Source organism: Pelophylax lessonae (assembly GCF_965119305.1).
Source record: "Pelophylax lessonae genome assembly, chromosome: 7".
NCBI classification, from domain to species: Eukaryota; Metazoa; Chordata; class Amphibia; order Anura; family Ranidae; genus Pelophylax; species Pelophylax lessonae.
Genome location: NC_138774.1, coordinates 70,405,380 through 70,427,733, shown reverse-complemented (window position 1 = coordinate 70,427,733; position 22,354 = coordinate 70,405,380). Strand labels below are relative to the sequence as shown.

At 42.5% G+C, this 22,354-nt stretch overlaps 1 protein-coding gene across 1 annotated transcript in view; it reads left to right on the top strand.

Moving 5' to 3' along the window:
* LOC309559468 (cytochrome P450 2C18-like) overlaps window positions 1-21,068 on the top strand; it is a 28,245-nt gene extending 7,177 nt beyond the window's left edge. The window contains exons 4-9 of the mRNA XM_082262740.1: window positions 383-543; window positions 5,602-5,778; window positions 8,811-8,952; window positions 11,548-11,735; window positions 14,733-14,874; window positions 20,846-21,068. Of these exons, the coding sequence (XP_082118866.1) occupies window positions 383-543; window positions 5,602-5,778; window positions 8,811-8,952; window positions 11,548-11,735; window positions 14,733-14,874; window positions 20,846-21,027 (992 nt within the window). The 3' untranslated portion in view covers window positions 21,028-21,068. The remainder of the gene's footprint in view (window positions 1-382; window positions 544-5,601; window positions 5,779-8,810; window positions 8,953-11,547; window positions 11,736-14,732; window positions 14,875-20,845) is intronic.
* The last annotated feature ends 1,286 nt before the right edge of the window (window positions 21,069-22,354 follow it).

Genomic DNA, 22,354 nt, shown 5'->3' with positions numbered 1-22,354 from the left:
TGACGTCACCGCGGCTCCGGCCAATCAGATGGCCGGATGCTGCGATCCCGGAAGACGGGCGACTGTACATGTCGCCCGTCATAGAGGTAAGAGAGCGGCGCGGCGAGGGCTTGTTCTAAGGTAAGTATTTGATAATGAGCTAGTATGCGATGCATACTAGCTCATTATGTCTTTCTCTTTCAGGATATAAAGAAAAAAAAATTTTTTTTTTCTCGGTTTACAACCTCTTTAAACACTAGAATTCAACTAAGAACTATAACAAGTCCTCTTGCTGCTTGGTAGAGCTGAATTCCCAGAAATGTAGTTATGTATTGTGCACTTGATTTCATCACCCTCTACACAATGTTTTAAAGGCTGACTTGCTTTTTGTCTTTGACTATAGACACCCCATTTGACCCAACATATATGCTGGGACTGGTTGTCTCCAATGTCATCTGTTCTGTTGTGTTTGGAAAGAGATTTGACTATGAAGACAAGAACTTTATGACTCTTCTGCACTACTTAAAAGAGATCATAAGTGGAATGAATTCTGCATCTGGTCAGGTGAATGCATAAATGCAGAAATGCATTCTTAAACAAATGTGTTTTCATGTGAAGGGCATAAATTTACAATATCCATTACGTAAAAAGATAGTGATCCATTTTATTTTGACCAGAATTGGAAACAATCTTTGTGTCTGTGAGTAGAATAGGAAAATGTGTACCCCCTACATAGATATACATACATCTTTCTATGGATATTTTTATGTCCAACTGTCCTGCACCGTCATCTTCTTCTGAATGCCGGTCTTCAGGCCTCTTCATTGGCCAGCAGGGGACGACGTCACTCCTGCGCATGTGCAGGAGGCTGTCATCCCAGCACTCTGAGACTGTCCCAGCAGTGTTATCTGAGATGCGCGTGTGCACCTCAGTTTATAGTGTTGGAGGAGATAGCGAGCAGGCATGTAGGGGAATTATATTGCACTCAAAAACAACAGGGTTGATTTACTAAAACTGAAGAGTGCAAAATCTGGTGCAGCTGTGAATGGTAGCCAATCAGCTTCTAACTTTAGCTTGTTCAATTAAGCGTTGCCAAAAAAAAAAACTGGAAGCTGATTGGTTTCTTTGCAGAGCTACACCAGATTTTGCATTCTTCAGTTTAGTAAATCAACCCCAATATCTTGATGTGGGGCATATTTCATTGAAAGGCAACTGGGTAGATGCCTCCAAGAATATGACATATAGTAGAATATAATAAATTATCCAGTGACACACAGTCCATCAGGAAATCATTAAGAACTTTTTTGCCTTTGAGGGAAATTTAACCAATTGGCCTTTTCATGGAAGGGAAAATTTTCTGTGGGATATAGGTGCACCAATAGCAATTACTCTCTAAGGAGCTGCTGGAGTGTTAGGTTCTTCTACCATTTTCAATGGTGACCTGCTACTCACCAGTAGTGATACAGTGGGCTTTATTTAGCCTGGAGTAAGCTCTGCATGGAAACACTTAATAAACAGAATTGAACATGACAGGGTAACCATGGTATCAACCATCATAAAAGCAAAGACACAATTGAGTAAATACTTTTCTTTATCTTTAGTTGCCTGGGGATGGCCTTCCACTAGACAAATAAGAGGAATGACTCTAGTAGTAGCAAAATCAAAAGACACAGAGGTAAATATCCCCAAAACGTAAGAAAATTGGATTAACGATGTAGCCTATCTACTATACCTAGATTCTATCTAGACACCTGTCAGTGAAAAATAAATTGCAAAGTTTGCTGGTTGTGGGGCTCTTTGACACAGTTTAGCAGTGCCTAAACCTCTAGCAGAGGTATTTGTAAGGCAAAAGTCCCCAAAGTGTCCCAATGTTTCAGAGGGTGAAAGGGAGATGCAATTCCCTTTTGACAAGAACTTCGGTGGCAGCAAGCTCCCAGCCAGTGTTGGGGTAGTTACTCAAAAAATGTAACTAGTTACTAGTTACTTCTGTAAATTGTAACGAGATTACTTTACTAGTTACTGCATTTGAAAAGTAACTTCACTACTTATTACTTTACTTTCCTCTTTCTTAATTGGCCGTGTAGAAGAAGATACATGACACTCTTTATGCATAGAGTTTATTGTATAAACACAGGCTTTGGGAAACATGAGAACAAAACCTGAAAAAAACAGAATAAAACATAAAGTGCAACAAAAAGTCATAAACTTCATCCCTCTCTATTCTTCGAAATAACGATTGTATCGCACGGCTTGGGTAACGCAGGAAAGCGCGTTCCTATAGCCTAGTAAAGTAGTGTAGTTACCTCCTATAGCCTAGTAAAGTAGTGTAGTTACCAATATTAGTATTGTAACTAGTTAAGTTACTTTGTTACCAAAAAAAGTAATGTAGTTACTGTAATCCGTTATTTTGTAACTCGTTACCCCCAACACTGCCAGCAGCAACATACATGTGAGCAGAGAGCAGTATTATTTAGGACTCACCTAAATAAAACAAGAAAGTAACCATTCTATCATCAAGTAACTCTCATCATTCAGCTTCCTTTTAACCTCCCTGGCGGTAATCCCGAGCGTGACTCGGGGTGGATTTTTTAGGTTAGGATCGGTATCCCCGAGTCACGCTCGGGGTGGATGTGCAGAGAGCACAGCGGTGTCTCTTACCTTCTCCTGGCGATCCAGCGATGATCTCTCATTGCTGTGACCACCAGCCGAGAGTCCCGCCACTTGTCTGTCGGTCTGATGACTTCCTAGTTCCGTTCCCTGCAGCAGCAATGCTGCATGGGAGCGGAAATTTAAAAAAAAAAAAAAAACATTGCACAAAACACAAACACATAACACATTTTATATATATATATATATATATATATATATATATATATATATATATATATATATATATATATACATACAGTAAAACCTTGGATTGCGAGCATAATTCGTTCCGGAAACATGCTTGTAATCCAAAGCACTCTTATATCAAAGCAAATTTTCCCATAAGAAATAATGGAAACTCAGATGATTCGTTCCACAACCATTTATTCATAAGTCTTTCAGTTTATAGTCTATATACAAAGATTATAGCAATGTGATAGGTTGTGTCATCATAAAATGTCCATCCACAAATGGCTCCTCCACAAGGGGATTGGAAGCAAAATCCAGCAGGAGCTACAGAGTATAAAAGAGAAGAGAGGCGCCTCTAAGTGTAGCAGTATGGGGACATTTAATGAAGGTACAACATTTACCAACTTAAATGGTTGATGATTAAACAGGCACATCTAAGTATGCAGGCATTCGGGGTAAAGCTGTCCACATAGACCATCTTCTGAACCACTGGCTCTCACAGATGTCAAAAAACAACAATATCTCTCCTGCGCTCAAGTGGTATGCGGGAAGGTGAATCTTCTAGGCGGTTTTATGACACAAATGAAGTGGTCTTGCTGCCCCCCTCAGGACCAAGGGTATCCAAAAGGCACTACAGGAAAACAACAAGAGAAGGGCGCACCGACCTTGTGCATTACCACTTAAAAGTTTATTAAAATCAAAGAAGGGTAGCGTACAATATACTCACAAACGTAGCATATGAACAAGCATATAGGAAATGGGCACCGCTCGCTTCCAGGACACTTCTCTACTGCTGGATAGCGTGATGGCGTCCTCAAAACCTGATGTGGCTTACGCGTTTCGAGGGAGGACCCTCTTCCTCAGAGCCAAAATCGCCACTGGAAGGAAGAGGGTCCTCCCTCGAAACGCGTAAGCCACATCAGGTTTTGAGGACGCCATCATGCTATCCAGCAGTAGAGAAGTGTCCTGGAAGCAAGCGGTGCCCATTTCCTATATGCTTGTTCATATGCTACGTTTGTGAGTATATTGTACGCTACCCTTCTTTGATTTTAATAAACTTTTAAGTGGTAATGCACAAGGTCGGTGCGCCCTTCTCTTGCTGTTTTCTAACAGATGTCAGTCTGCAATTGTGATTGGGAAGACTACTCTGCAGTAGAGTGATCTGAAAGCGAGACTTTGAATCGCTCGTGGAGCGCAGCGTGGAAGGGTGTGATGAAGATGGCAGTGCGGAGGACGGTCTATTTGGACAGCTTCAACCATGTGAGCTGCTAAATATTGAACCTTCATTAAATGTAACCATATTGCTACACTTAGAGGGACCTCTCTTCTCTTTTATACCCAGTTGTGACAAGACGCTGCTTGTATATCAAGACATCGCTTGTATATCAAGTCAAAATGTATTTAAAAAATTTGCTTGTCTTGCAAAGCGCTCTCAAACCAAGTTACTCTCAAACCAAGGTTTTACTGTATATATATATATATATATATATATATACATACACACCGGTATATATATATATATATATATATATATATATATATATATATATATATATATATATATGCACACACACACATATATATAAAATTATATTATTGATTCAATTATAATTAATGCGTTATATATTATATATATATATATATATATATATATATATATACACAGTATATATGTGTGTGTGTGTGTGTATATATATATATATATATATATATATATATATATATATATATATATATATATATAATATAATGCATGAATTATAATCTAATCAATAATATAATTTTATTATATATATTATATATTAAATAATAAAATTATATTATTGATTCGATTATAATTCATGCGTTTGTGTTTCAAATTTATCACATCTGGGATGTCTACTAGAGTCTTGTTTTGGTCAGGTTTAAGTCAATAATTACTAAGAATTGTAGGCCTATAATACATAACGCCAAATTTCCCTGAAAAAAAATTGTACCGCTTTTGGTACATAATTCCTGACATAATCATACCGCCAGGGAGGTTAACAAATAAGGATAACATTCAGGGCTCACCAGGAAAAATAAGTCATATGGAAACTAGGTGTTGCAGGAACGTATATTAACAGTAGTGTGTTGGCTCTGTTTGGAACATGTGTAATCCATAGACAAAATAAACAGAAATTGTATTCATCCTCACGTGGTTGCCGACTTTATCTACATGGAAGGACTCGTGTGTTGCAGGATGGAGACCACAAGTCAGGAACATTGAGTGGAAACAGAGAGCTCTTGCCCGCCCTGATTGCATGATTGGGTTGCAGTGCCATTATCCTGCATGTGTGTTAGCACAGGAAATAGCCTAGCAGCATTAGGGTTGTTGGCTTGAATCCCAACCATGACAATACCTACTTGGAGTTTGAAGTTTCTCCCTGTGCCGGTTTGGTTTCTCTGGGTACTCTGGTTTCCTCGCACACTCCAAAGACTTGCTTGTAGGATAATTGGCTCCGGTCTAAATTGGCCCTAGTATGTGTATGTATGAATGTGAGTTAGGGAACATAGATTGTAAGCTCCTTGAGGGCAGGGACTAATGTAAATGTACAATATAGATGTAAAGTGCTGCATAAAGTGACTGAGCTATATAAGTACCTGTAATAAAGAAATAAATATAAACATTATTTTTTTTTATCCCATTTCCACAACACAAATGTGTAAAAAAAAACCTTTTACTGGGCAAGTAGTTATGCAAATTGCTTATAAATACATACCGTCAGGTTTAAGTGTTGTCAACCTGCAACATTTTTGTTTTAGATTCTGGGCATGTTCCCAAATTTGTTGAGCAAGTTACCTGGACCCCATCAGAAAATTTTTAACAATTTTGACAAACTGAGGGCATTTATAAGGGAGATGGTGAAGTCCCACCGAGAAGTTCTGGATGAGAATTGTCCACAGGACTTCATAGACTGTTTTCTTATAAAGATGGAAGAGGTGAGTTGAGAGTTGAAAGATTGACAGAAACTGGTAATGGAACCTTGGAGAAATGTTTGTTTCTCTTATTTTGTGCCTTTAGAGAAGAACTGGGGTTTGTAATATGTTAAGCATCCCCAAATATTTTTCATAAAGGGAAATTACAGTGTATTTTCCGAGGTCATAAAAACAATATACCAAAATAACGTTTTTACATTAAGCTGGTCAATTTCACACAAACACCTATTTTTCAATGTGATTTATCTAGTAACTGATCATAGATATGAAGCTTTTCAGCAAGGCTGCTGACTTACTCCCTAATACACAGACAGCCGCTGGGGGGAGCACCTAAAACTTTGTATATGAAATTAAACCACGAAAATATTTTACACAAGCTTGTTAAAATGTGAAAAGCACAAAATGTTTTCAGTGTAAACTCAAGATGTATAAGCCTTTTCAAAGCTCACCATACAGGTTACAATCCTACCAGTTAATCATTGTACAATCAACTTTAGATTCACCAAAACTGTGTACTATGGGAACTTTTTTTAGCCATTCATACAATCTATATGCAATCATGCAGGTCCTTGCACTACATACTTGTGGATAGATCTAAAGGAGATTGAACTGTCAGATTGCAGTGTGCTTTAGAGCAGGGGTCTTCAAACTTTCTAAACAAAAGGCAAGTTTAATGTCCTTCAGATTTTAAGGGGGTTGGACTGTGACCAGTGGGAGTAGAAAATGCCCCAGCGTCAGTTTGAGTAAACAATGCCCCATCATTGGAACAAAAAGTATGTCTGGACAGCCGCACTCCAATGCAAATATTTATTGAAAAGAGGATAAAAATACCACAGCATACAGAGGTAGGGATCAAAGACCACTGACGCATTTCACACTACTAACAGTGCTTAATCATAGCTATTGATAGCTATGATTAAACACTGTTAGAAGTGTGAAACGCATCAGCTGTCTTTAAACTGTACCTCTGTATGCTGTGGTATTTTTATCCTCTTTTTCTTTTCAACAAATATTTGCATTGGAGGCGGTTGTCCAGACATACTTTTTGTTCCATATGGCTTGCACATTGAGCATGCACCTCTGCTGTTACTGTGAGGATTTTTAAGGTATTTCCACCTGGAGTGGTGTGTGGTCTCTAATGCCCCATCATTGTTTTTAGTGGGAGTTATAGTGCCCCATTGTTGGAATTAATGGGAATTAAAGTGGCCCATGGTTGATATCAGTGGGAGGAATAGCACCCTATCATTGGGGGTTGATTTACTAAAACTGAAGAGTGCAAAATCTGGTGCAACTCTGCATAGAATCCATTCAACTACCATTTTTGTTTTTTGTCAAAAGCTTAAATAAACAAGCTGAAGTTAGAAGCTGATTAGCTGCCATGCACAGCTGCACCAGATTTTGCACTCTCCAGTTTTCACGTTTTAGCAATTCAACCCCTTGGTGTCTGTGGGAGAAATAGTGCTCCACCGCTGGTTTCAGTCAAAGGAATGGTGCCCAATCATCAATGTCAGTTGTGGATGTAAGAAGACGCCAATAGCCAGATTGAGGCAAACAAAGGGCCACATCCGGCCCCTGGGCTACAGTTTAGAGAGCCATGCTTTTAAGGAGCCTGTGACACCAACCTCATTAACCCACAAAAAGTCAAGCAAGAGGGTTTTAGGTAAACGATATATAACATTTTATAGATCAGATTGCATATTTTGCATACAGAAAATAATATAATTTACTGTCACTGCAAATCCCAAAAAATTAGAATTCAGCTTTCATGATTAAGCGCCAATGATTAGAACCACTGAAGGAAGCTTTAGGTGAAACCTCTCCTATTTAGACCTCAGACATCTAGGGTCTGGTGTTCTCTCTATTGACATTTGTTGTGTCATTATATCAAGATCAATAGAGCTCTCTAAAGCAAGCCATAGATTATACAATGTTCTTTCCTTCCACCCTGGGTGGAAGGAAAGAAAATTGCTAGATTCCCCATAAAACACAGTCAGTGTTGATGGGGGTATCCCTTCTACGGTGGTATTGTGTTCTGCCGACCAAGAAGCCTTTTCTGCCAGCAGGACACAAGGATCATAGCTGCGGGCAGTGATCGCATGCAAAAAATATCACAGACTGGTTGTTCTGAAGTTGATCGATGGATCGACTTTAGTACAACCAACCTGCTCATAGATTACCTGAATCTGCCTGCTGAAACGGCCAACATTCGATCTAAAGCTGCCTTAAGGCCCTCAAAAGGAAAGTTGTGGATGAGTAGAGTTCTATCTTGAGTCACAGTAATAGTAGACATGTTCGCTGCAAACTGAAGTTAGCATTTCAGGAGAAGATCCTCTTAACAACTGTGAGGCATTGTGGTGGAAATGGTATGGTGGTACAATGCACATTAGCAAATCAATCATTGAATGGCTCACGAAGTAGAGAGTTATGAACTGACCTAGTCAAAGCCCTAATATGATGAAAAATTGAAATTTTGTAGGGGGATTTTGGAAGGGGCAGTTCATGTAAGGAAATCTAAAAACATCTTGCAACTGAAGGAATTTACATGGAAAAGTGGCCAATGTCAGAGACTGGTGGGATGTTATACAAAATATCTACAAGAAGTCACTTCTGCTCCAGGGCGCAATATCCCATTTTTTCACAGTATTTCATTATATATATTCATATTTTTGTTGACTGAATAATTGAAAGGGCACATTTTTCTTCTGTTTGCATTCAAGTATATCATCTTTATTTGTAGGCAGTGTTTGAATAACGACCCAGTGGGGGTGATTTACTAAAACTGGAGAGTGCAAAATCTGGTGTTCACTGTATAGAAACCAATTATCTTTCAAGTTTTTTTTTTTTAAAGCTTAAATGAACAAGCTGACGTTAGAAGCTGATTGGCTGCACAGCTGCACCAGATTTTGCAGTCTTAGTAAATCAATCCCAACGTTTGACTGTTCAAATAGGTTGAAAAAGCCAACAATTTCCATTGGGTGTACCTAATTTTTCCCATGGCTTTACTTAAAATAATGTTTGTTTGTTTTTTCTTTCAGGAAAAGCAGAACCCAAACACAGAATTTCATGAAGAAAACTTGGTTGGATCAGTACAAGACTTGTTTTTTGCTGGTACAGAGACTACAAGCAATACCCTGAGATATGCTTTCATAATTATGCTGAAATACCCAGAGATACAAGGTATTAGTTTTGCTTCCTATTCATTATTTGTTGCCCATTTTTGGCAGTACCGATTACATAAAAGCCTTGTTACGAAAAAAATTGCTTAAGGCTCTGTTCACACCTGAGCGTTTTTCAGCTCATAAAATGCTCATCTCTAAAGTCTCAAAATGCCCAACAAGCAAAATTCTATTAATTTCAATGGCCCCTGTTCACATATCCAAGTCGCCTGACAAGTCGCGCTAGTGTGAATGGACCCTAAAGGTTGAATACTTACCAGTCCAATGGTCCATTTGTGGTATTGACATCTTCTTCTGAGTGGCAGTCTTCAGGCCTTTTCATTGTCCAGCAGAAGATGTGACTTCTACGCAAAAAGCTCAGTTTACAGCGCCGTAGAACACAGCAACAAGGTAAGTGCATTTTTTTGCAGAAGAGACAGTGCATGTCAATAAAAGCCTGCCTGCACACTTTTTTACAGAGAAACTTCAGTTCCGATTTAACCTCTCTTATTTAATTATTTTTGGTCAACTAAATATACCATTGAATTTTTTTTGTTATATCTGTTTAATAAGTGCAAAAAAATATATGTTGATTTTTCAAAAAATCTTGTGCTTTTGAGGTACAAGGAAAAGTTTTAGGGATGAAGAGACGAGGAGAAGTTTGTGTTCTTTATAATGCATCAGAAACTAAAGCCATTATCCTTTTCTTTTGCTTTCATGCCCAGTGCAGTCTGTATTTCCTTTCTGAATCCTGGCTTTGTTGCTTGGCTGATTTTAGATGTTTTATAAGTAAAATGAGCCTGAGAAGGTGACCCTTACAGGGTATTGAGCTTGCTCAGATGTGTCTATGTGCCAGGTCTGTCCTTTTTTTGCAGTATCTCATTTCTGTTTTTGTCTCGCCTCTGGCTGACTTTCTAGCTTTTAATCTCTGCTTAGGAATGAGGTAAAGGCTTGATCCAAACACAAGATCGGACCAAACTCAAGCTGTTCAGGTGAATTTCATGTGTAATAGTAGCATTACTTCCGCTGTTATACATGACATTCTGCTGCTATCAATGGTTGTTAAGGGTGCAGTGGACGCAAGCACCACCAATTCCTTAACCACCAGTGACATTACCAGTTCCATTCACTTACATGGCTGGGAATTCCCTTATTCATACCTGACACTTCAGATCAGATATACATTTCAAGGGAGACCCCAAGCAAAAAAAAAAAGTTGCAAGGTCCCCCCCCAAATTCTAAACCAGACCCAAAGAGTCTGACTGCCTACAATAGTAGTACACCTTAGTTCTCCTTCAATAAAGTGGGCCATATAAAGTAGAATTTAGTTTGGGGTCAAATGAGCATGAGAAGGAGCCGGATTTAACTTTTTTCTCAAACAAACAAATTTCTAACAGTGAATATAGTTTCATTTGGAAAAGTCCATTGGTTTCCAAAATAAATGCTATAAGCAACCAAAATGTTTAAGTACTTTCAAACAATTTTCGTCAAGTCATTGAATGTACTTAGAATTTTCATACAAATGTTTGTGTGAATGTCATTCGAGTATCTACTAGTGTATGGACAGCTTTACTGATTAAGACAATGGATCTCAGATTATGTTTCTGTTAGCTCCCTTCCGTGCTTCAGCCCTCGTAATTTCCCACTAGACCACATCGAGTCTCCTTGAGTAATCCGAGGTGGTTGGCTTAGCCGTACGATACTCACTGACTAGTGCAGGACGAGCAGCTGAGCCGCCGAGGCTAGGAGGAGAGAGCCCTGTAAACATCATCGGGGGATATTTATTTCCATGCATGACTTCCTATCTGTTTGTGAGTACCTGTTTTTATGGCTTCTATTAACTTCGAAAAAATGGTGTTACACTAGGGCGGTGTGCGCTCTGTTCCTTTATTTTTTGTACATATTTTCTTAAAGTAGGCCAGCGTGTCCCAAAGGATAGCCACTATACGTTCATTGATCATGTTTCATGTCAGTTTTGTCTTTAGGAGATCAAAAGGGACCATGGGTGACCTCCAAGATTGGGTGATGGATATCCTAGCTGCCGTGAAAATAAATGCGATTAGGTGTCTCACATATCGGTGTCCACCGGTCTCCCCAAGAGAGCCTGCTATAGAGACTTTGTTAGATTCACATGAGTGAGAGAATAGATAAAATTGTATGTGCGGATCCAAAACCCCCTTATTTTGCTGCACGACCACCAGGTATGGAGGATGGTTCCCTCCTGGCCGCAACCACAAAAACACCTGGAGGAGTCTCCTGGACAGCAGATGCCAATTTGACTGGAACTAGATACCATCTCAAGAAGACTTTATAATTTGCCTCAATTAGGGAGGTATTATTATAAGATTTGGAATTGAATTGGGCCAGTTCCCCCCATTCTTCCCCAAGTCCCTTTCCCATCATACCATGTAAGGTAGTTTAGTGGACCCTTTGTATAGTATATTGCATATCATAGATAAGTGGCCAGTGTGTTTATCCACTGTGCCACATAAATATTCCATTGGGAGACGTCTCCATATTTCGTGCATCAAAGTCATTTTTATCAACTACAAATCATCAGATGTGCTGGTCAATTTTTTTTTTCTCATTTATGTCATTATTTGTTTACAACCTACAGAAAAGGTCCAGAAAGAGATTGAAACTGTGATTGGACAAAACCGCCTTCCCTCTGTGCAGGACAGGAGTAAGATGCCTTATACAGATGCAGTTATACACGAGATCCAGAGAATTGCTGATATTTTGCCTGTAGGATTATTACATGCTGCCAGCAAAGACATCAGCTTCCGGGGATACCACATTCCCAAGGTAAAGGGAGAGATGTATGGGACTTACAATCAAAGGAACATGATGCATAGTGCAATCATGTGCAGCTACCTATGGCTAGCAATTTCAGTAGAATCATGTAAAGAAGGGCTGGCTGATTAGTTGGTGTAGGGTACTATGCTTTTTTTGTACTATGCAATATTGCTTTTTGGAAATGGCTAAAGTATTTACAAGTCTTATTTATTTAGATAATACAAAAACTGGCTCTTGTCAGTAGGTCCGGAATGTGGTGAGACATCACAGACTTAGGATAGCAAGAGTTAATAGAAAATATATAAAGCTTTCAACCTATACAGCATTGCTTCATGTTTTTCTTACGTAAGCCAAAAGGGGGAAATATTTTAAGGAATTATCAGACCACTAGAGAGAGCGCTCTGTCCAGTTTTTTCATTGGGCACTGAGCTTTAGCAAGTCCTTTCCTGATCAGAATAACTTGGATACACAACTGCCTTCCAATTCTTTGTTTGCTCCAGTTACTATTGGCAATAGTTGTGTAAAATATTCTGGATGATATCCCCTTATGTAGTGCACCCCCTAAAGAGCCGCTGGTAACTTGGTCCTATTCCCCCAGTTAGAGCATTCACAGTCAGCCACACAGCATTTTCCTCACTCTTTCACTTGCTCAAAGGAGCAATCTAGGGGTGTTTTTTTTTTTTTAGTTTTATTGGAATGTAGAACTTGGATTGGGATGAGGGAGCATGGAATACCCCAAAACTGAAGAACTGGACAACCTGAGAACTCCTTAGCTATCTTGCTGAAATGTACTTAAATGAATGTCCCACAGAATCTTTATGCTGATGGTAATTAGTACCCATTCCAGAGACTAAAAGGTACACACACAGTCACAGTCGGCAGTTGGGTTATTACTCACATAGCTAAAGGATAATTAGTGGCCTCCCTCCCATATCCTCCAGACTCTTCTCAGTGAGGGAGATGTGGACTCACACCACCATAGGACAGCTGGACTTTTTCTAACCAACTTCCTCCAGGCTTTCTCCTGTGAGCTTCTCCTGACCTAACTTGATTCCAGGACTTAGGCTTGTGAATAGGCCCCCCAACTAAGCCTGGCTGGGACCCTGGTGTCTTCCGGATGGCTCCTTATAGAATTCTGCAGTGCCTCAGTGGACTGGACCCAGGAACTCTACCACTGCTGCCTCTGTCCTCAGACTATTGAAGGGATCCCCAACTACCTACTGGGCACACCTCCCCAGGAATTGGCTGAAGTCCCATAAATATTCAGGCTGCCCACTCTGTTCTTCATTCCACTATCATTCTAGATTCCTCTGGAATACAGACAGAAGTGATCAGAGCAGCAGCCTGTGAGACACTGAGCAGCCCCAAATAAACAACCCCTGCTCCTCTGATTAGAGTGGAGCCAACTAGATTTTCTAACCAGCCTACACTAAGAGGGGGCTACATAGCACATTAAGGAGTTATTCACAAATATTGTGTTTAGCCTTTGGAAGTATTTGCCAAGCATGATGGTGCTAGTCAACATTAAAAGTGAATGGGGCAACAAATATTTTATTGTTGAGCAATTATTTTTCCAGTTTTTGTCCACATTTCTGTACTGTACCAGTTCACCCTAATCCTTTGTCTGTAAACCAGTGATTCTGGAATGCACCTACCTGAAATGCTGGGGAACACACCAAAGCTTCTATGCTGCCTCTCATATGGAAATCCTTACGTAAAATAATGGTGTTACTAAGACAAGTCTCCATTGAGAATTGAACCTCAGAACAAGCCTTTCTTGTATATACAGTACTTTCATATAGCCAAACTTCTGGGGACCCAAAGTACTTTTTATTGGTTGTTGGGGCAGATGGCGAAGCAGCCATCTTGGGCGTGCTTAGTAGAAAGTCATACTAGGGCCAATTTTAGGAGTCAATTGACCGATCATAATGATTTGGTATGTGGGGGGAAACTGGAGTACCTAGAGCAAGCACACACAAGCAGAGGGAGAGCATCTAAGTGTCCTGACCGGGACCCTAGTGCTACAAGGCAGAATGCAATGCATTAAACCACAGCTATTTTTTCCTACTGTAAATCTAATTAAGCATACATTTTTTATTTGGCTCTTCTGGCTTGTCCAATGATCCTATGGGTCCTTCCTTTTGTCCTGCAGCAATGATTGCCATATGAAATGTGAGTACTGTGACTCCAGGTCAGAGTGATGATGCAACCTCAGGAGGGATGTCCATGAGGGCCTGGGCTCACAGGAAGTGTGTAGGGTGATGCTGGGCATCATTCGACCTAAAATAGGGCTACTGGTGGACTTCAGTGCAGTAGGTCTGTAGAGAAGAATGTCAGTAGGTGGCATTTTTACATTTTTCCACTGTTGGGCTTAAAGGGGTATTAAAAACAAAACCCAAAACGTAATATCCTTTTTTTTTTTTCCTCTTTTTAGACCTTTTTCCTTCTGTTTTCATCTGGTGATCTGGCCAGTAACACACCTCCTGTATTAAAGTGCCCCCACTCTGGATGAAGGAGCACAGGGGGCACCTTTGGACAGCAACATTATCAGTCTGAGGGGAGGGGAAGTGTTAGATGGATTAGCAGATTTAAATACGCCAACAAACTGAAGCAAAACCCCAGTTTGCACTGCATTTACACAAGTAGTTACAGGAAACTTTTTTTTTTCTTTTGGGATAAAGATTTTACATGAATAAGTAAAACCGACCATTGCAAACACCCCTGTCAGTGGAAAATGGTTTGTCTCAACACATTTGTAGGAGAGCTTGTTCTGTTGGAAAACAGACTTTCAGGCCAGATCACCAGGTGAAAATAGAAGAAGGAAAGCCTAAAAAATAAATCTGATGCAGCCATCACATCTAAGAATTAGAAAGCTGCAATATAATAAATGTTTGAGTTTAATAATGCTTTACATTTTTAAAACCCAATAACAAAATAAGAGTTGTACTTTAACTAACACAAAATCTAGGATATTAATTACATTTTAGATTATTTTTTTTTTTCCAGGGCACCTTGGTGGCTCCAGCAATAACATCTGTTTTGAAAGACCCTAATTTTTTCAAGAACCCAACTGACTTTGACCCCGGGCATTTTCTTGACGAGAATGGGGCTTTTAAGAAGAATGACGCATTCATGCCATTTTCTGCAGGTATCAGATAACCATGTAGTAACTAGAGTCCATTATAATTTCTTTATATTTATATATGCAGTTAATAATAACATGATCATTCACATGTATTTTTAAATCCTGTTTCCCATGTATAGCCTTCTGATTTATTTAACCACTTCTGGACTGGAAGGATTTCCCCCCTTAATGACCAGGCCATATTTTGCGATTCGGCACTGCGTTACTTTAACGGACAATTGAGCGGCTGTGCGATGCTGTACCCAAAAGAAAAAAATTGATGTTCCTTTTTTTCCCCCCATAAATGGAGCTTTATTTTGGTGGTATTTGATCACCTGTGTGATTTTTATTTTTTGCGCTATAAACAAAAAAATAGCGACAATTCTGAAAAAAAAAAAAAAAAAACAATATTTTTCACATTTTGCTATATAAAACATTCCAATAAAAAATGTAAAAATCTAAATTTAACATTTAGGCCAATTTGTTTTCTGCTACATATTTTTGGTAAAAAAAAAAAAAAAAAAATTGCAATAATCATATTTTGATTTATTTTGGTTTACGCAAAAGTTATCACGTCTACTAACGACGGGAAAAATTGTCATTTTTATCATGCTGTGCCCCCCGCCCCCCCCCCCCCCCACACACACACAAACTGCAAATGGGACTTCTTATGGCTTTCTTTCAACAATGGCTTTCCTATTGCCACTCTCAGATTTGTGGAGTGCAAAAATAAACGCTGTCCTGTGGACAGATTCTCCCACCTAACTTGTGAATCTCTGCAGCTCCTCCAGAGTTATCATGGGCCTCTTTGCTGCTTCTCTGATTAATGCTCTCCTTGTGCAGCTTGTCAGTTTAGGAAGATGGCCATGTCTTGGTAGGTTTGCAGTTGTGCCATACTCTATTTTCAGATGATGGACTGAACAGTTCTCCGTGAGATGTTTAAAGCCCGGGATATTTGCACTTTGTCTGAAAGTATACTTAGGCTTTAATTTGCTTGATTTTTGACATTTTATTTAAAGTGACACTAAAGGTAAACTTTGTTTTACTATGTAGCACTACTCCCAAGGGAGCTGCTGAAGATGGGTTCCCCTGGGTTACCACTAGCAGCAGTAGAACATTCAGACATGTTTCCAAGTGATTTTACCTCAGACAAGGACCAGTCCAGTTTCTGGCAGGGAATTTTCGTCCGATTTTCGGCTTGTTAGTATGATGCTTCCAACAACCGACTCCGACTTTTCGGCCGAAAAAAATCTGGTGTGCAGCCTATAAAATTTTTGTCTGCTGTCAAAACCCGGCCGATTTTCGTACAGTCAGTACAGATTTCGACAGGGAAAAACCTAATGAGCAAGTCTGGGCATGCTCAGTGAAGAAAGAACACAAAGAAAGCAAACCAACACATGACATCACTTCTGAAGTAGAATTTTGTTGGGCGAGAAAATTCGTGTGCAGTCTAGGCACATTCCAACCAACAAAACACCACTCTGGACAAAAGACGGATGACCGGTCGGCCGATAATCGTTGCGTGTGTACTAGGCTTTAGGAACTTGGATAAGAGAAGGGATAAGTGGGATACTACAACAGAACTAAACTATGCACAATAAGCAGGGGCAATCTGAAATGCTGTTGGACGCTGGTTAAATGCTGCTTAACCACTTGCCGACCAGTCACGTTGACTGTACTGCGGCAAAGCGGCTAGTTATCGTCCAGCGACGTAGACCTACGTCGCTGCACTCCTCCGCTTTGCGGGCGGCGCGCGTGCGCCGCCGGAGGCTCGCTCCCGCTCTATCCAGTCACAGCGGGAGTCGGGCCAGGGGAGGAGCGGCGGTGATTACCGCCGCTCTCTTCCCCGATCGTCGGGGAATCGAGTGTGGAGATCCGCCCGCTTGTATAAAAAAAGCGGGCGGATCTCCTAAGTGACAGGCAGGGTCAGATTGCAGGGTTCAGCATAGCTGAACCTGCGATCTGTCCCTGTGTCACTCAGTCACCTCCCCCCACACAAGTTAGTAAGCACCAGGCATACATTAACCCCTCCCTCTCCAATAAAAATTAACCCCTTCCCTGCCAGTGACATTTTTACAGTAACAGTGCATATGTATAGCACTGATTACTGTAGTAATGTCACTGGTACCCCCAAAAGTGTCAAAAATGTCAGTCAAGGGTCCGATCTGTCCGCCGCAATCCCGCAAAAAAAAAAAAAATCGCAGATTGCCGCCATTACTCATTAAAAAAAAAAAAAACACCAAAAATGACAGAAATCTTTCCCTTAGTTAGTAAACGCAATAAACTTTTGCGCAAACCAATCAAAATACGCTTATTGCAATTTTTTTTACCAAAAATATGTAGCAGAAAGCACATTGGCCTAAAATGTAAAAAAATTTAGATTTTTACATTTTTTGGGGGGGGAATTTCATATTAAAAAATTTGAAAAATATTGTTATTTTTTCAAAATTGTCGCTCTTTTTTTGTTTATAGCGCATAAAGTAAAAATCGCACAGATGATCAAATACCACCAAAAGAAAGCTCTGTTTGTGGGGAAAAAAAGACGTAAATTTTGTTTGGGTACGGCGTTGCATGACCACGCAATTGTCAGTTAAAGTTGCGCAGTGCCGAATCGCAAAAAGTGGCCTGGACGTATGACAGCAAAATCCTCCGGTGGTAAAGTGGTTAATGCTAGTTAAATGCTGAGTAACGCTGAATACTTTGCCTTCTGACTGTGAAAGAGTCCTTTAGCTTCCAAAGGCACTCCTTTCCTGAGGTAGCTGTCCTCTAAAGTAGACTGTACAGCTGAGCAACTTCAGGGCCCTTCCTGGCACCCCCTTTACCCCCTAATCTTCAGGGATTTACAACTTTGCACCCCCTTTTACAGTAACACTCCGGGTTAGCTGGCTCTTGGATCTCCTTGACCTTTCTGGAGTCATCCTCTCTCTTAGGCAGACCCCTGGGCAGATGCTTAGGTACTCAATATTTTTTCCAGAAGAATCCTGCCCCACAGCTCCACTTGGTCAGCACACACTGGATCCTCTACAGCACAGCTCATCCCCTGGCCCCTAGGCCAACTGTCTGGACCACCTTCCTCAGCAACAGGAGGAGAGACAGCCATCACCCTCCTCCTGGAACCTGGCTTCCTGCCCAAAGACACTCTTGTCACATGCTCCCTCCAGATTTATTCCCAATCCCAGGATGCATTGCAGCAATGCCCACCCACTGGGATGGTCATAAACCCAGGTGTGCTATTGGTTAGGTTTCCTCCACTGTCCAACCAGGTCCCTCATTAGATACAGTGGGGAGACTCCGCAGACTCAACAGAACACACCTGGAAACATGTGACAGGCTAACTGACACATCAGACCCTCCTCATAAGCAGAAAAGGGTCACATATGTGTTTTACCTAGCACCTACCTAGGAGGGTGCTACAACTAAAACAACAAACATGTTATACTCACCTGTTCTATGTGGTGATTTTTCACAGAGCAGCCCTGAACCTCCTCTTCTCTGGTCCCCAGCCAGCGATTCTGGCTGCTCCTCTTCTTCCTGTGCCCCCATACTAAGCCGCTTGCTATGGGGGCCCACAGTGTATGTTTGCTCCTGAGCTGTGTGCCTATGGAGCCGCTCTCCATAGACACACAGCAGGGCTTATCCACACCTCCCCTTTCTCCTCACTGCACTTGATTGACAGCAGGAGGCTTCTCCTGCTGCTTGAGTCCTGAGGGTGTATGGTGCTATGTATTTGTCACAGGCTTTTTGGATGCCTTATTACTGTGGGCCAAGTGAATAGATGAGGAGGCAAGTATACATTTGTCGTGGGATATCTATTGATATGCTTTTACTGATGTGGTTCCGATGCTAAATGCAGGTCACATGAATTTTAATGGATTGAGCGGATTGCTTTTGTGATCTTTTTTCGTTGCTAATCTGTGTATTCTGGGGATTAAATATTACGAAAGTATTAACTTGTATTGTGTATGTAGCACCCTACAAGGCAGGTGCTAGGCAAATTATATTGGGCCTTGGCTGCCTAACAGCAGGGCCATGATTTTCAGCTGGGCTGTCATGTCTCCCAGGTGTTGCTATTGAGACTGGGGAGTCTCCCCACTAGCTCCATGAGAAGGGTTCTCATTGGGCAGTGGAGGAAACCCAATCAGTGGCACATTCAGGCCTGTATCTACCCCAGAAAGTCAGATTCTGACGCCCAGGATTCTAGGAGTGGGTATAAGTTTGAGGGGAGCACATGATGCAGCGTCTTTGGCAGGAAGAAGAGTCCCAGGAGGGAGAATACAACTGTTTCTCCTCCTGTCAGCAGGATCGGGTGTCCCAGGCGGCTTGCCTGAGGGGACGGAGTGAGCTGAGCTGCAGAGAGGATCCGGTGTGCCGAGGACCAGCAGAGCAGAGGGGGTCCAGTTTCAGGAAAGCATTCCCAGTTCATGAGTACTGTAAACTGCCCCTTGGGGTCTGCCTAGCAGAGGGGACCATTCCAGTGAAGGTCCAAGGGATCCAGGAGCCAGCTAGCTGTAAAGGGGATGCCAGTGTTGACCCTGAAGTGTAGAGGGGGTGCCTAGTGAGAGGACCCTGAAGTGTAGAGGGGTTGCCTAGTGAGAGGACCCTGAAGTGTAAAGGGGGCGCCAGTGGTTGGGCCCTGAAGAGTTAAAGTATACAGCATGCAGCGTGCAGTGTACAGTGTTGATTTGCAGCAGCACAAGCAGTCACAAAGAGCTACCTCAGTCAGTGAAGGGCTGGAGGGAGCTGTTTACAGGACTTTTGAGCTAAACCAGAGTGTCAAGAGTCAAGTCTCAGTCTTGTCCAGGACGTTTGAGCTAACCAGAGTGTTAAAAGTCAAGTTCAAGCACAAGTTCAGCAAGTCAGTATTTTTGAAGCTCCAACAAGCATTGGTCGGCATTCAGCTGGCCTTAAGACAGCACTAACAGGCATTTTTCTGCAAAGTGTCCCAGTTGTACCTAGTTGAGCCAGAAGAATATCCCTCATTCCCTTCTCCCATCCCCATTATCAAATAAACAAACCAAAGATGCCAGAATGTCATTGTCTCCAATCTCACATTTGGGTATTCAGCTTAAATGGGCTGAAGGCGTCACCGGTAACAATGGCAGACCCACATCAGGCCCAATACCTGGAAAACCTGCTACATGTATAATGGTCTTTGGTCTAGGGATTGACCGATTATCGGCAAGGCCGTTATATCGGTGGCCGATATGTACTTTCCCAGATATATCGGTCCTGGAACTGGCCGATATTGCCGATATTTTTGTGGCGTCATTCTGCCTTCTTATGCCGCCTCCTTCGCCTTGGACAGCCTCGTCTGGAGTCGGCACTAGTCTCGCGGGAGTGTATCACAGCCATACACCCACCCACGGCAGCCCAGTGACAGCCAGCCACCCACATCCACAGGCCCTGCACCAGCCAGCCACAGGCACTGTACCAGCGAGCCAGCCAGCCACCCACAGGCCCTGTACCAGCCAGCCAGCCACAGACCCTGTACCAGCCAGCCAGCCACAGGCCCTGTACCAGCCAGCCACAGGCCCTGTACCAGCCAGCCACAGGCCCTGTACCAGCCAGCCACAGGCCCTGTACCAGCCAGCCAGCCAGCCACAGGCCCTGTACCAGCCAGCCAGCCACAGGCCCTGTACCAGCCAGCCACAGGCCCTGTACCAGCCAGCCACAGGCCCTGTACCAGCCAGCCACATCCACAGGCCCTGTACCAGCCAGCCAGCCACAGGCACTGTACCAGCGAGCCAGTGCTTGCTGGTACCATTTGTGTGAAAGGGGCTTAAGGATTTGCATTGTTGGTAAAAGACAGGAATATTTAATGTTAGAGTCTGTAGAGAAACTCTGATGCATGGCATCATAAAGCCATGGCCTGCAGCACGCATGCCTAGAATCAGGTGTTCCCAGAACACCAGGTTACACCAGGTAACAATCAGATTTTGACACTGCTGGAAAAATATTATGCACAGCTGATTTTTTTTCTCTTTATTCAATGCAGGAAAACGTATGTGTGTAGGAGAAGGACTGGCCCGTATGGAGCTCTTCTTGTTTTTCACTACTATACTGCAAAAATTTACTTTGAAGCCTACAGTGGACAAGAAGGACATCGACATCACCCCAGAGCCCAACAGCAATTCTTCAAGATCTCGGGATTATAAAATGTTTGCCGTCCCTCGGTGAAGCACCCATTATAAAAGATCAAAGATATTATACTGCGACCAGCAACCCTAATTATATATTTCGTTGGTAGTATATATTTTGTTGTAACATGTTGCACTCATTATAAGTCTACCATTTTGCAATGGAATCATTTTTGAGCTGGATGTAGAATCTGAAATCTTCATGTACAAATTCAAATGCAAAAAAAAGCACTGCTTCTTAACCCCTATAGATAATCACAGCAAATCATTTTTGGTTTATTTTTTATGAAAGGTCACCTATCAAACGTTTAGGTTGGTTTTACACTTGTGTGTCTGGGTTTTAAATGCATTTTTTATTGCTTTGGGCTTATGTGTTTTCACATACCTCCCAACGTCCCCGATTTGCCGGGATTGTCCCGGAAAATGGTCTGTGTCCCGCGATCCCCGCAAATCAGGGCTGAGTCCTGGAATGCTCGCGGCGACGTGGGCGGCTTGGTTCCCGCGCGCAGAACATGCCAGTTGGTCTCAGTCCCCGGCTTCCTCTGGCACAGTGCAGAGTTGAGTGCACTGAACCCAAGCAGCACACCACTGTGCAAGATGCGGCTGATCTGAGATCTGATCTTAACTACTATATTTACTTGCTGGGGGGTTGATGGAGCTGAGGGAGGATGGCAGATGGAGCTGAGGGGGGCATGGGGGGGCAGATGGAGCTGGGGGGAGTTTGGGAGGTGGATTGGGGCTGGGGGGGAGCATTTGGAGTGGATGGAGCTGGGGGGGCATGGGGGTGGATGGAGCTGGGGTGGATGGAGCTGGGGTGGGCAATTGGGGTGGATAGAGCTAAGGGGGGCATTTGGGATGGATGGGGGGTGGATGGAGCTGGGGTGGGCATTTGGGGTTGGATGGAGCTGGGGTGAATGGAGCTGGGATAGGTGTTTGGGGTAGATGGAGCTGGGGTGGGCATTTGGGGTGGATGGAGATAGGATGGGTGTTTGGGATGGATGGAGCTGCGGTGGGTGTGGGGGGTGGATGGAGCTGGGATGGGATCAGGGAGGAAGGATGGAACTGGGGTGGGGGATGGACAGAGCCGGGATGGCATGGGGGGGATGGACAGAGCGGGGATGGCATGGGGGGTGGACAGAGCCAGGATGGGATTGGTGGGAAGGATGGAGCTAGGATGGGATCGGGGGAGGGATGGAGTCAGGATGGGATCGGGGGAGGGATGGAGCCAGGATGGGATCGGGGGAGGGATGGAGCCAGGATGGGATCGGGGGAATGGATGGAGCAAGGATGGGATCAGGATGAGATTGGGGGAATGGGTTGAGCCGTCCCCTGCATTCTGTACATTACATGCTCCTGTCCCCAGCATT